The sequence below is a fragment of the Salmo salar genome, chromosome 07 (genome assembly GCF_965601325.2).
Source record: "Salmo salar chromosome 07, fSalSal1, whole genome shotgun sequence".
Taxonomy (NCBI): domain Eukaryota; kingdom Metazoa; phylum Chordata; class Actinopteri; order Salmoniformes; family Salmonidae; genus Salmo; species Salmo salar.
In genome coordinates, this window is record NC_138297.1 from 1200001 (window position 1) to 1213020 (window position 13020).

General features: G+C 49.6%; 1 protein-coding gene across 1 annotated transcript in view; it reads left to right on the forward strand.

Moving 5' to 3' along the window:
- LOC123743722 (2-acylglycerol O-acyltransferase 2-A) overlaps positions 1 to 13020 on the forward strand; it is a 48494-nt gene that overhangs the window by 8563 nt on the left and 26911 nt on the right. Inside the window, exon 3 of the mRNA XM_082977287.1 lies at positions 3262 to 3466. Within this exon, the coding sequence (XP_082833413.1) occupies positions 3262 to 3466 (205 nt within the window). The remainder of the gene's footprint in view (positions 1 to 3261; positions 3467 to 13020) is intronic.

Below are 13020 nucleotides of genomic sequence, written 5' to 3' on the forward strand. Positions count from 1 at the left end.
ACCAATATACACACACACAGACACACACACCAATATACACACACACACACCAATATACACACACACCAATATACACACACACCAATATACACACACACCAATAAACACACACACACACCAATAAACACACGTCAAAACTATCCTCTCTATCTACTATCTATCTATCATCTACAAGTCTATGCTAGGTAAAACTATCCCTCTCTATCTACTATCTATCTATCATCTACAAGTCTCTGCTAGGTAAAACTATCCTCTCTATCTACTATCTATCTATCATCTATAAGTCTCTGCTAGGTAAAACTATCCCTCTCTATCTACTATCTATCTATCATCTATAAGTCTCTGCTAGGTAAAACTCTGCCTCTCTATCTATCATCTACAAGTCTCTGCTAGGTAAAACTCTCCCTCTCTATCTATCATCTACAAGTCTCTGCTAGGTAAAACTCTGCCTCTCTATCTATCATCTACAAGTCTCTGCTAGGTAAAACTCTGCCTCTCTATCTATCATCTACAAGTCTCTGCTAGGTAAAACTCTGCCTCTCTATCTATCATCTACAAGTCTCTGCTAGGTAAAACTCTGCCTCTCTATCTATCATCTACAAGTCTCTGCTAGGTAAAGCTATCCCTCTCTATCTATCATCTATAAGTCTTTGCTAGGTAAAGCTCCGCCTTATCTCAGCTCACTGGTCACCATAGCAACACCCACCCATAGCACGCGCTCCAGCAGGTATATTTCACTGGTCATCCCCAAAGCCAACACCTCCTTTGGCCGCCTTTCCTTCCAGTTCTCTGCTGCCAATGACTGGAACGAATTGCAAAAATCTCTGAAGCTGGAGTCTTATATTTCCCTCACTAACTTTAAACATCAGCTATCTGAGCAGCTAACCGATCGCTGCAGCTGTATATAGGCCATCTGTAAATAGCCCACCCAATCTACCTACCTCATCCCCATATTGTTTTTATTTACTTTCTGCTCTTTTGCACACCAGTATCTCTACTTGCACATCACCATCTGCTCATCTATCACTCCAGTGTTAATCTGCTAAATTGTAATTACTTCGCTACTATGGCCTATTTATTGCCTTACCTTCTCATGCCTTTTGCACACACTGAATATAGACTTTCTTTTTTTTCTACTGTCATTGACTTGTTTATTGTGTTATTGGCTTGTTTATTGTTTACTCCATGTGTAACTCTGTGCTTTGCTTTATCTTGGCCAGGTCGCAGTTGTAAATGAGAACTTGTTCTCAACTAGCCTACCTGGTTATATAAAGGTGAAATAAATAAAATAAGAAATTAAAATCTATCTCTCTATCATCAAATCAAATGTATTTATAAAGCCCTTCTTAAATCAGCTGATATCTCAAAGTGCTGTACAGAAACCCAGCCTAAAACCCCAAACAGCAAGCAATGCAGGTGTAGAAGCACAGTGGCTAGGAAAAACTCCCATGAAAGGCCAGAACCTAGGAAGAAACCTAGAGAGGAACCAGGCTATGAGGGGTGGCCAGTCCTCTTCTGGCTGTACTGGGTAGAGAGGAACCAGGCTATGAGGGGTGACCAGTCCTCTACTGGCTGTACTGGGTAGACCAGAGGAACCAGGCTCTGAGGGGTGGCCAGTCCTCTTCTGGCTGTGCCGGGTGGAGATTATAACAGAACATGGCCAAGATGTTCAAACGTTCATAGATGACCAGCAGGGTCAAATAATAATAATCACAGTAGTTGTCGAGGGTGCAACAAGTCAGCACCTCAGGAGTAAATGTCAGTTGACTTTTCATAGCCGATCATTCAGAGTATCTCTACCGCTCCTGCTGTCTCTAGAGAGTTGAAAACAGCAGGTCTGGGACAGGTAGCACGTCCGGTGAACAGGTCAGGGTTCCATAGCCGCAGGCAGAACAGTTGAAACTGGAGCAGCAGCACGGCCAGGTGAACTGGGGACAGCAAGGAGTCATCAGGCCAGGTAGTCTGAGGCATGGTCCTAGGGCTCAGGTCCTCCGAGAGAGAGAGAGAAAGAAAGAAAGAAAGAAAGAAAGGAGAGAAAGAGAGAGAGAATTAGAGAGAGCATACTTAAATTCACACAGGACACTGAATAAGACAGGAGAAATACTCCAGATATAACAGACTGACCCTAGCCCCCCGACACATAAACTACTGCAGCATAAATACTGGAGGCTGAGACAGGAGGGGTCAGGAGACACTGTGGCCCCATCCGATGAAACCCCCGGACAGGGCCAAACAGGCAGGATATAACCCACGCACTTTGCCAAAGCACTCTCTATCTATCCCTCTCTCAATTTTTTATTCAATTCAAGGGTCTTTATTGCCATGAGAAACATATGTTAACGTGGCCAAAGCAAGTGAAGTAGATAATAAACAAAAGTGAAATAAACAATGAAAATGAACAGTAAACATTACACTCACAGAAGTTACATTACATTACTAATGTCATTATATATATATATAAACAGTGTTGTAACGATGTGCAAATGGTTAAAGTACAAAGGGGAAAATAAATATGGGTTGTATTGACAACGGTGTTTGTTCCTCACTGGTTGCCCTTATCTTGAGGCAACAGGTCACAAATCTTGCTGCTGTCATCACAAAAATACATGGATATATTGAAGCAACATCTCAAGACATCTGTCAGGAAGTTAAAGCTTGGTCGCAAATGGGTCTTCCTAATGGACAATGACCCCAAGCATACTTCTAAAGTTGTGGCAAAATGGCTTAAAGACAACAAAGTCAAGGTATTGGAGTGGCCATCACAAAGCCCTGACCTCAATCTATAGACAATTAGTGGGCAAACTGGAAAAGTGTGTGCGAGCAAGGAGGCCTACAAACCTGACTCAGTTACACCAGCTCTGTCAGGAGGAATGGGCCAAAAAATTCACCCAACTTATTGTGGGAAGCTTGTGGAACGCTACCCGAAACGTTTGACCAAAGTTAAACAATTTAATGCTACCAAATACTAATTGAGTGTATGTAAACTTCTGACCCACTGGGAATGTGATGAAAGAAATAAATGCTGAAATAAATCACTCTCTCTACTGTTATTCTGACATTTCACATTCTTAGGGTTAGGTTCATCTCTCTCTCTCTCTCTCTCTCTCTCTCTCTCTCTGTCTCTCTCTCTCTCTCTCTCTCTCTCTCTGTCTCTCTGTCTCTGTCTCTCTCTCTCTCTCTCTCTCTCTCTCTCTCTCTCTCTCTCTCGACCCTGGTTCTAACTACAGTACCTGTTTCTCTCTTCATCCCCCCCCTCCCCAGCTCATAAAGACGGTGGATCTGGACCCAGGTTCTAACTACATCTTTGGGTTCCACCCCCATGGTGTTCTGGTGGCGGGGGGTTTTGGGAACTTCTGTACGGAGGCATCAGGGTTCTCCTCGCTGTTCCCCGGGCTGACCCCCTACCTCCTGATGCTGCCATTCTGGTTCAGAGTACCCTTCTTCAGGGACTACATCATGTGTGGAGGTTAGTACCCTGACCCCTGACCCCCTACCTCCTGATGCTGCCATTCTGGTTCAGAGTACCGTTCTTCAGGGACTACATCATGTGTGGAGGTTAGTACCCTGACCCCTGACCCCCTACCTCCTGATGCTGCCATTCTGGTTCAGAGTACCCTTCTTCAGGGACTACATCATGTGTGGAGGTTAGTACCCTGACCCCTGACCCCCTACCTCCTGATGCTGCCATTCTGGTTCAGAGTACCCTTCTTCAGGGACTACATCATGTGTGGAGGTTAGTACCCTGACCCCTAACCCCCTACCTCCTGATGCTGCCATTCTGGTTCAGAGTACCCTTCTTCAGGGACTACATCATGTGTGGAGGTTAGTACCCTGACCCCTAACCCCCTACCTCCTGATGCTGCCATTCTGGTTCAGAGTACCCTTCTTCAGGGACTACATCATGTGTGGAGGTTAGTACCCTGACCCCTGACCCCCTACCTCCTGATGCTGCCATTCTGGTTCAGAGTACCCTTCTTCAGGGACTACATCATGTGTGGAGGTTAGTACCCTGACCCCTAACCCCCTACCTCCTGATGCTGCCATTCTGGTTCAGAGTACCCTTCTTCAGGGACTACATCATGTGTGGAGGTTAGTACCCTGACCCCTAACCCCCTACCTCCTGATGCTGCCATTCTGGTTCAGAGTACCCTTCTTCAGGGACTACATCATGTGTGGAGGTTAGTACCCTGACCCCCTACCTCCTGATGCTGCCATTCTGGTTCAGAGTACCCTTCTTCAGGGACTACATCATGTGTGGAGGTTAGTACCCTGACCCCTGACCCCCTACCTCCTGATGCTGCCATTCTGGTTCAGAGTACCCTTCTTCAGGGACTACATCATGTGTGGAGGTTAGTACCCTGACCCCTGACCCCCTACCTCCTGATGCTGCCATTCTGGTTCAGAGTACCCTTCTTCAGGGACTACATCATGTGTGGAGGTTAGTACCCTGACCCCTGACCCCCTACCTCCTGATGCTGCCATTCTGGTTCAGAGTACCCTTCTTCAGGGACTACATCATGTGTGGAGGTTAGTACCCTGACCCCTGACCCCCTACCTCCTGATGCTGCCATTCTGGTTCAGAGTACCCTTCTTCAGGGACTACATCATGTGTGGAGGTTAGTACCCTGACCCCTAACCCCCTACCTCCTGATGCTGCCATTCTGGTTCAGAGTACCCTTCTTCAGGGACTACATCATGTGTGGAGGTTAGTACCCTGACCCCTAACCCCCTACCTCCTGATGCTGCCATTCTGGTTCAGAGTACCCTTCTTCAGGGACTACATCATGTGTGGAGGTTAGTACCCTGACCCCTGACCCCCTACCTCCTGATGCTGCCATTCTGGTTCAGAGTACCCTTCTTCAGGGACTACATCATGTGTGGAGGTTAGTACCCTGACCCCTGACCCCCTACCTCCTGATGCTGCCATTCTGGTTCAGAGTACCCTTCTTCAGGGACTACATCATGTGTGGAGGTTAGTACCCTGACCCCTAACCCCCTACCTCCTGATGCTGCCATTCTGGTTCAGAGTACCCTTCTTCAGGGACTACATCATGTGTGGAGGTTAGTACCCTGACCCCTGACCCCCTACCTCCTGATGCTGCCATTCTGGTTCAGAGTACCCTTCTTCAGGGACTACATCATGTGTGGAGGTTAGTACCCTGACCCCTGACCCCCTACCTCCTGATGCTGCCATTCTGGTTCAGAGTACCCTTCTTCAGGGACTACATCATGTGTGGAGGTTAGTACCCTGACCCCTAACCCCCTACCTCCTGATGCTGCCATTCTGGTTCAGAGTACCCTTCTTCAGGGACTACATCATGTGTGGAGGTTAGTACCCTAACCTCTGACCCCCTACCTCCTGATGCTGCCATTCTGGTTCAGAGTACCCTTCTTCAGGGACTACATCATGTGTGGAGGTTAGTACCCTGACCCCTGACCCCCTACCTCCTGATGCTGCCATTCTGGTTCAGAGTACCCTTCTTCAGGGACTACATCATGTGTGGAGGTTAGTACCCTGACCCCTGACCCCCTACCTCCTGATGCTGCCATTCTGGTTCAGAGTACCCTTCTTTAGGGACTACATCATGTGTGGAGGTTAGTACCCTGACCCCTGACCCCCTACCTCCTGATGCTGCCATTCTGGTTCAGAGTACCCTTCTTTAGGGACTACATCATGTGTGGAGGTTAGTACCCTGACCCCTGACCCCCTACCTCCTGATGCTGCCATTCTGGTTCAGAGTACCCTTCTTCAGGGACTACATCATGTGTGGAGGTTAGTACCCTGACCCCTAACCCCCTACCTCCTGATGCTGCCATTCTGGTTCAGAGTACCCTTCTTCAGGGACTACATCATGTGTGGAGGTTAGTACCCTGACCCGTGACCCCCTACCTCCTGATGCTGCCATTCTGGTTCAGAGTACCCTTCTTCAGGGACTACATCATGTGTGGAGGTTAGTACCCTGACCCCTAACCCCCTACCTCCTGATGCTGCCATTCTGGTTCAGAGTACCCTTCTTCAGGGACTACATCATGTGTGGAGGTTAGTACCCTGACCCCTGACCCCCTACCTCCTGATGCTGCCATTCTGGTTCAGAGTACCCTTCTTCAGGGACTACATCATGTGTGGAGGTTAGTACCCTGACCCCTGACCCCCTACCTCCTGATGCTGCCATTCTGGTTCAGAGTACCCTTCTTCAGGGACTACATCATGTGTGGAGGTTAGTACCCTGACCCCTAACCCCCTACCTCCTGATGCTGCCATTCTGGTTCAGAGTACCCTTCTTCAGGGACTACATCATGTGTGGAGGTTAGTACCCTAACCTCTGACCCCCTACCTCCTGATGCTGCCATTCTGGTTCAGAGTACCCTTCTTCAGGGACTACATCATGTGTGGAGGTTAGTACCCTGACCCCTGACCCCCTACCTCCTGATGCTGCCATTCTGGTTCAGAGTACCCTTCTTCAGGGACTACATCATGTGTGGAGGTTAGTACCCTGACCCCTGACCCCCTACCTCCTGATGCTGCCATTCTGGTTCAGAGTACCCTTCTTTAGGGACTACATCATGTGTGGAGGTTAGTACCCTGACCCCTGACCCCCTACCTCCTGATGCTGCCATTCTGGTTCAGAGTACCCTTCTTTAGGGACTACATCATGTGTGGAGGTTAGTACCCTGACCCCTGACCCCCTACCTCCTGATGCTGCCATTCTGGTTCAGAGTACCCTTCTTCAGGGACTACATCATGTGTGGAGGTTAGTACCCTGACCCCTAACCCCCTACCTCCTGATGCTGCCATTCTGGTTCAGAGTACCCTTCTTCAGGGACTACATCATGTGTGGAGGTTAGTACCCTGACCCGTGACCCCCTACCTCCTGATGCTGCCATTCTGGTTCAGAGTACCCTTCTTCAGGGACTACATCATGTGTGGAGGTTAGTACCCTGACCCCTAACCCCCTACCTCCTGATGCTGCCATTCTGGTTCAGAGTACCCTTCTTCAGGGACTACATCATGTGTGGAGGTTAGTACCCTGACCCCTGACCCCCTACCTCCTGATGCTGCCATTCTGGTTCAGAGTACCCTTCTTCAGGGACTACATCATGTGTGGAGGTTAGTACCCTGACCCCTAACCCCCTACCTCCTGATGCTGCCATTCTGGTTCAGAGTACCCTTCTTCAGGGACTACATCATGTGTGGAGGTTAGTACCCTGACCCCTGACCCCCTACCTCCTGATGCTGCCATTCTGGTTCAGAGTACCCTTCTTCAGGGACTACATCATGTGTGGAGGTTAGTACCCTGACCCCTAACCCCCTACCTCCTGATGCTGCCATTCTGGTTCAGAGTACCCTTCTTCAGGGACTACATCATGTGTGGAGGTTAGTACCCTGACCCCTAACCCCCTACCTCCTGATGCTGCCATTCTGGTTCAGAGTACCCTTCTTCAGGGACTACATCATGTGTGGAGGTTAGTACCCTGACCCCTGACCCCCTACCTCCTGATGCTGCCATTCTGGTTCAGAGTACCCTTCTTCAGGGACTACATCATGTGTGGAGGTTAGTACCCTGACCCCTAACCCCCTACCTCCTGATGCTGCCATTCTGGTTCAGAGTACCCTTCTTCAGGGACTACATCATGTGTGGAGGTTAGTACCCTGACCCCTAACCCCCTACCTCCTGATGCTGCCATTCTGGTTCAGAGTACCCTTCTTCAGGGACTACATCATGTGTGGAGGTTAGTACCCTGACCCCTAACCCCCTACCTCCTGATGCTGCCATTCTGGTTCAGAGTACCCTTCTTCAGGGACTACATCATGTGTGGAGGTTAGTACCCTGACCCCTAACCCCCTACCTCCTGATGCTGCCATTCTGGTTCAGAGTACCCTTCTTCAGGGACTACATCATGTGTGGAGGTTAGTACCCTGACCCCTAACCCCCTACCTCCTGATGCTGCCATTCTGGTTCAGAGTACCCTTCTTCAGGGACTACATCATGTGTGGAGGTTAGTACCCTGACCCCTAACCCCCTACCTCCTGATGCTGCCATTCTGGTTCAGAGTACCCTTCTTCAGGGACTACATCATGTGTGGAGGTTAGTACCCTGACCCCTAACCCCCTACCTCCTGATGCTGCCATTCTGGTTCAGAGTACCCTTCTTCAGGGACTACATCATGTGTGGAGGTTAGTACCCTGACCCCTAACCCCCTACCTCCTGATGCTGCCATTCTGGTTCAGAGTACCCTTCTTCAGGGACTACATCATGTGTGGAGGTTAGTACCCTGACCCCTAACCCCCTACCTCCTGATGCTGCCATTCTGGTTCAGAGTACCCTTCTTCAGGGACTACATCATGTGTGGAGGTTAGTACCCTGACCCCTAACCCCCTACCTCCTGATGCTGCCATTCTGGTTCAGAGTACCCTTCTTCAGGGACTACATCATGTGTGGAGGTTAGTACCCTGACCCCTAACCCCCTACCTCCTGATGCTGCCATTCTGGTTCAGAGTACCCTTCTTCAGGGACTACATCATGTGTGGAGGTTAGTACCCTGACCCCTAACCCCCTACCTCCTGATGCTGCCATTCTGGTTCAGAGTACCCTTCTTCAGGGACTACATCATGTGTGGAGGTTAGTACCCTGACCCCTAACCCCCTACCTCCTGATGCTGCCATTCTGGTTCAGAGTACCCTTCTTCAGGGACTACATCATGTGTGGAGGTTAGTACCCTGACCCCTGACCCCCTACCTCCTGATGCTGCCATTCTGGTTCAGAGTACCCTTCTTCAGGGACTACATCATGTGTGGAGGTTAGTACCCTGACCCCTAACCCCCTACCTCCTGATGCTGCCATTCTGGTTCAGAGTACCCTTCTTCAGGGACTACATCATGTGTGGAGGTTAGTACCCTGACCCCTAACCCCCTACCTCCTGATGCTGCCATTCTGGTTCAGAGTACCCTTCTTCAGGGACTACATCATGTGTGGAGGTTAGTACCCTGACCCCTGACCCCCTACCTCCTGATGCTGCCATTCTGGTTCAGAGTACCCTTCTTCAGGGACTACATCATGTGTGGAGGTTAGTACCCTGACCCCTAACCCCCTACCTCCTGATGCTGCCATTCTGGTTCAGAGTACCCTTCTTCAGGGACTACATCATGTGTGGAGGTTAGTACCCTGACCCCTGACCCCCTACCTCCTGATGCTGCCATTCTGGTTCAGAGTACCCTTCTTCAGGGACTACATCATGTGTGGAGGTTAGTACCCTGACCCCTAACCCCCTACCTCCTGATGCTGCCATTCTGGTTCAGAGTACCCTTCTTCAGGGACTACATCATGTGTGGAGGTTAGTACCCTGACCCCTAACCTCTAACCTCTAACCTCTAACCCCTGACCCTAATACCCTTCTTCAGGGACTACATCATGTGTGGAGGTTAGTACCCTGACCCCTAACCCCCTACCTCCTGATGCTGCCATTCTGGTTCAGAGTACCCTTCTTCCGGGACTACATCATGTGTGGAGGTTAGTACCCTGACCCCTGACCCCCTACCTCCTGATGCTGCCATTCTGGTTCAGAGTACCCTTCTTCCGGGACTACATCATGTGTGGAGGTTAGTACCCTGACCCCTGACCCCCTACCTCCTGATGCTGCCATTCTGGTTCAGAGTACCCTTCTTCAGGGACTACATCATGTGTGGAGGTTAGTACCCTGACCCCTAACCCCCTACCTCCTGATGCTGCCATTCTGGTTCAGAGTACCCTTCTTCAGGGACTACATCATGTGTGGAGGTTAGTACCCTGACCCCTAACCCCTGACCCTATTACCCTTCTTCAGGGACTACATCATGTGTGGAGGTTAGTACCCTGACCCCTAACCCCTAACCCCTGACCCTAATACCCTTCTTCAGGGACTACATCATGTGTGGAGGTTAGTACCCTGACCCCTAACCCCCTACCTCCTGATGCTGCCATTCTGGTTCAGAGTACCCTTCTTCAGGGACTACATCATGTGTGGAGGTTAGTACCCTGACCCCTGACCCCCTACCTCCTGATGCTGCCATTCTGGTTCAGAGTACCCTTCTTCAGGGACTACATCATGTGTGGAGGTTAGTACCCTGACCCCTAACCCCTGACCCTAATACCCTTCTTCAGGGACTACATCATGTGTGGAGGTTAGTACCCTAACCCCTAACCTCTAACCCCTGACCCTAATACCCTTCTTCAGGGACTACATCATGTGTGGAGGTTAGTACCCTGACCCCTAACCCCTAACCCCTGACCCTAATACCCTTCTTCAGGGACTACATCATGTGTGGAGGTTAGTACCCTGACCCCTAACCCCCTACCTCCTGATGCTGCCATTCTGGTTCAGAGTACCCTTCTTCAGGGACTACATCATGTGTGGAGGTTAGTACCCTGACCCCTGACCCCCTACCTCCTGATGCTGCCATTCTGGTTCAGAGTACCCTTCTTCAGGGACTACATCATGTGTGGAGGTTAGTACCCTGACCCCTAACCCCTGACCCTAATACCCTTCTTCAGGGACTACATCATGTGTGGAGGTTAGTACCCTAACCCCTAACCTCTAACCCCTGACCCTAATACCCTTCTTCAGGGACTACATCATGTGTGGAGGTTAGTACCCTAACCTCTGACCCCTAACCCCTGACCCTAATACCCTTCTTCAGGGACTACATCATGTGTGGAGGTTAGTACCCTGACCCCTAACCCCTGACCCTAATACCCTTCTTCAGGGACTACATCATGTGTGGAGGTTAGTACCCTGACCCCTAACCCCTAACCCCTGACCCTAATACCCTTCTTCAGGGACTACATCATGTGTGGAGGTTAGTACCCTGACCCCTAACCTCTAACCCTAATACCCTTCTTCAGGGACTACATCATGTGTGGAGGTTAGTACCCTAACCCCTAACCCCTGACCCTAATACCCTTCTTCAGGGACTACATCATGTGTGGAGGTTAGTACCCTGACCCCTAACCTCTGACCCTAATACCCTTCTTCCGGGACTACATCATGTGTGGAGGTTAGTACCCTAACCCCTAACCTCTAACCTCTAACCTCTAACCCCTGACCCTAATACCCTTCTTCCGTATCTACATCATGTGTGGAGGTTAGTACCCTGACCCTAACCCCTAACCTCTAACCTCTAACCCCTGACCCTAATACCCTTCTTCCGGGACTACATCATGTGTGGAGGTTAGTACCCTAACCTCTAACCCCTAACCTCTGACCTCTAACCCCTGACCCTAATACCCTTCTTCCGGGACTACATCATGTGTGGAGGTTAGTACCCTAACCTCTAACCCCTAACCTCTGACCTCTAACCCCTGACCCTAATACCCTTCTTCAGGGACTACATCATGTGTGGAGGTTAGTACCCTAACCTCTAACCCCTAACCTCTGACCTCTAACCCCTGACCCTAATACCCTTCTTTAGGGACTACATCATGTGTGGAGGTTAGTACCCTGACCCCTAACCCCTAACCTCTAACCTCTAACCCCTGACCCTAATACCCTTCTTTAGGGACTACATCATGTGTGGAGGTTAGTACCCTGACCCCTAACCCCTAACCTCTAACCTCTAACCCCTGACCCTAATACCCTTCTTTAGGGACTACATCATGTGTGGAGGTTAGTACCCTGACCCCTAACCCCTAACCTCTAACCTCTAACCCCTGACCCTAATACCCTTCTTTAGGGACTACATCATGTGTGGAGGTTAGTACCCTGACCCCTAACCCCTAACCTCTGACCTCTAACCCCTGACCCTAATACCCTTCTTTAGGGACTACATCATGTGTGGAGGTTAGTACCCTAACCTCTAACCCCTAACCTCTGACCTCTAACCCCTGACCCTAATACCCTTCTTTAGGGACTACATCATGTGTGGAGGTTAGTACCCTAACCTCTAACCCCTAACCTCTGACCTCTAACCCCTGACCCTAATACCCTTCTTTAGGGACTACATCATGTGTGGAGGTTAGTACCCTAACCCCTAACCCCTAACCTCTGACCTCTAACCCCTGACCCTAATACCCTTCTTTAGGGACTACATCATGTGTGGAGGTTAGTACCCTGACCCCTAACCCCTAACCTCTAACCTCTAACCCCTGACCCTAATACCCTTCTTTAGGGACTACATCATGTGGAGATGAGGCTGAGTCTCTGTAAGCTGTTTGAGTGGTTAGTGTGTGTGTGTGTGTGTGTGTGTGTGTGTGTGTGTGTGTGTGTGTGTGTGTGTGTGTGTGTGTGTGTGTGTGTGTGTGTGTGTGTGTGTATGTGTAGTGTGTGTGTGTTGTGTGTGTAGTGTGTGTGTGTGTGTGTAGTGTGTGTGTGTAGTGTGTGTGTAGTGTGTTGTGTGTGGTGTATTTTCTCAGTCACAGGGTTGTCCTGTTATGAAAGTTTCTGTTGAAATATCTGACAATGCTGACCAAGTAGGTAACACACACACACACACACACACACACACACACACACACACACACACACACACACACACACACACACACACACACACACACACACACACACACCTCTCCCCCCTCCACTCCTCTGTCAGACAGACTTACTCAACTCTATTTCCCAACAGGCAACATCCTGAATACATGTCTCTCTCTGTGTGTCTACAGGCAACATCCTGAATACATGTCTCTCTCTCTCTACAGGGGAACATCCTGAATACATGTCTCTCTCTCTCTACAGGGAACATCCTGAATACATGTCTCTCTCTCTACAGGGGAACATCCTGAATACATGTCTCTCTCTCTACAGGGGAACATCCTGAATACATGTCTCTCTCTCTACAGGGGAACATCCTGAATACATGTCTCTCTCTCTACAGGGGAACATCCTGAATACATGTCTCTCTCTCTACAGGGAACATCCTGAATACATGTCTCTCTCTCTACAGGGGAACATCCTGAATACATGTCTCTCTCTCTACAGGGGAACATCCTGAATACATGTCTCTCTCTCTACAGGGGAACATCCTGAATACATGTCTCTCTCTCT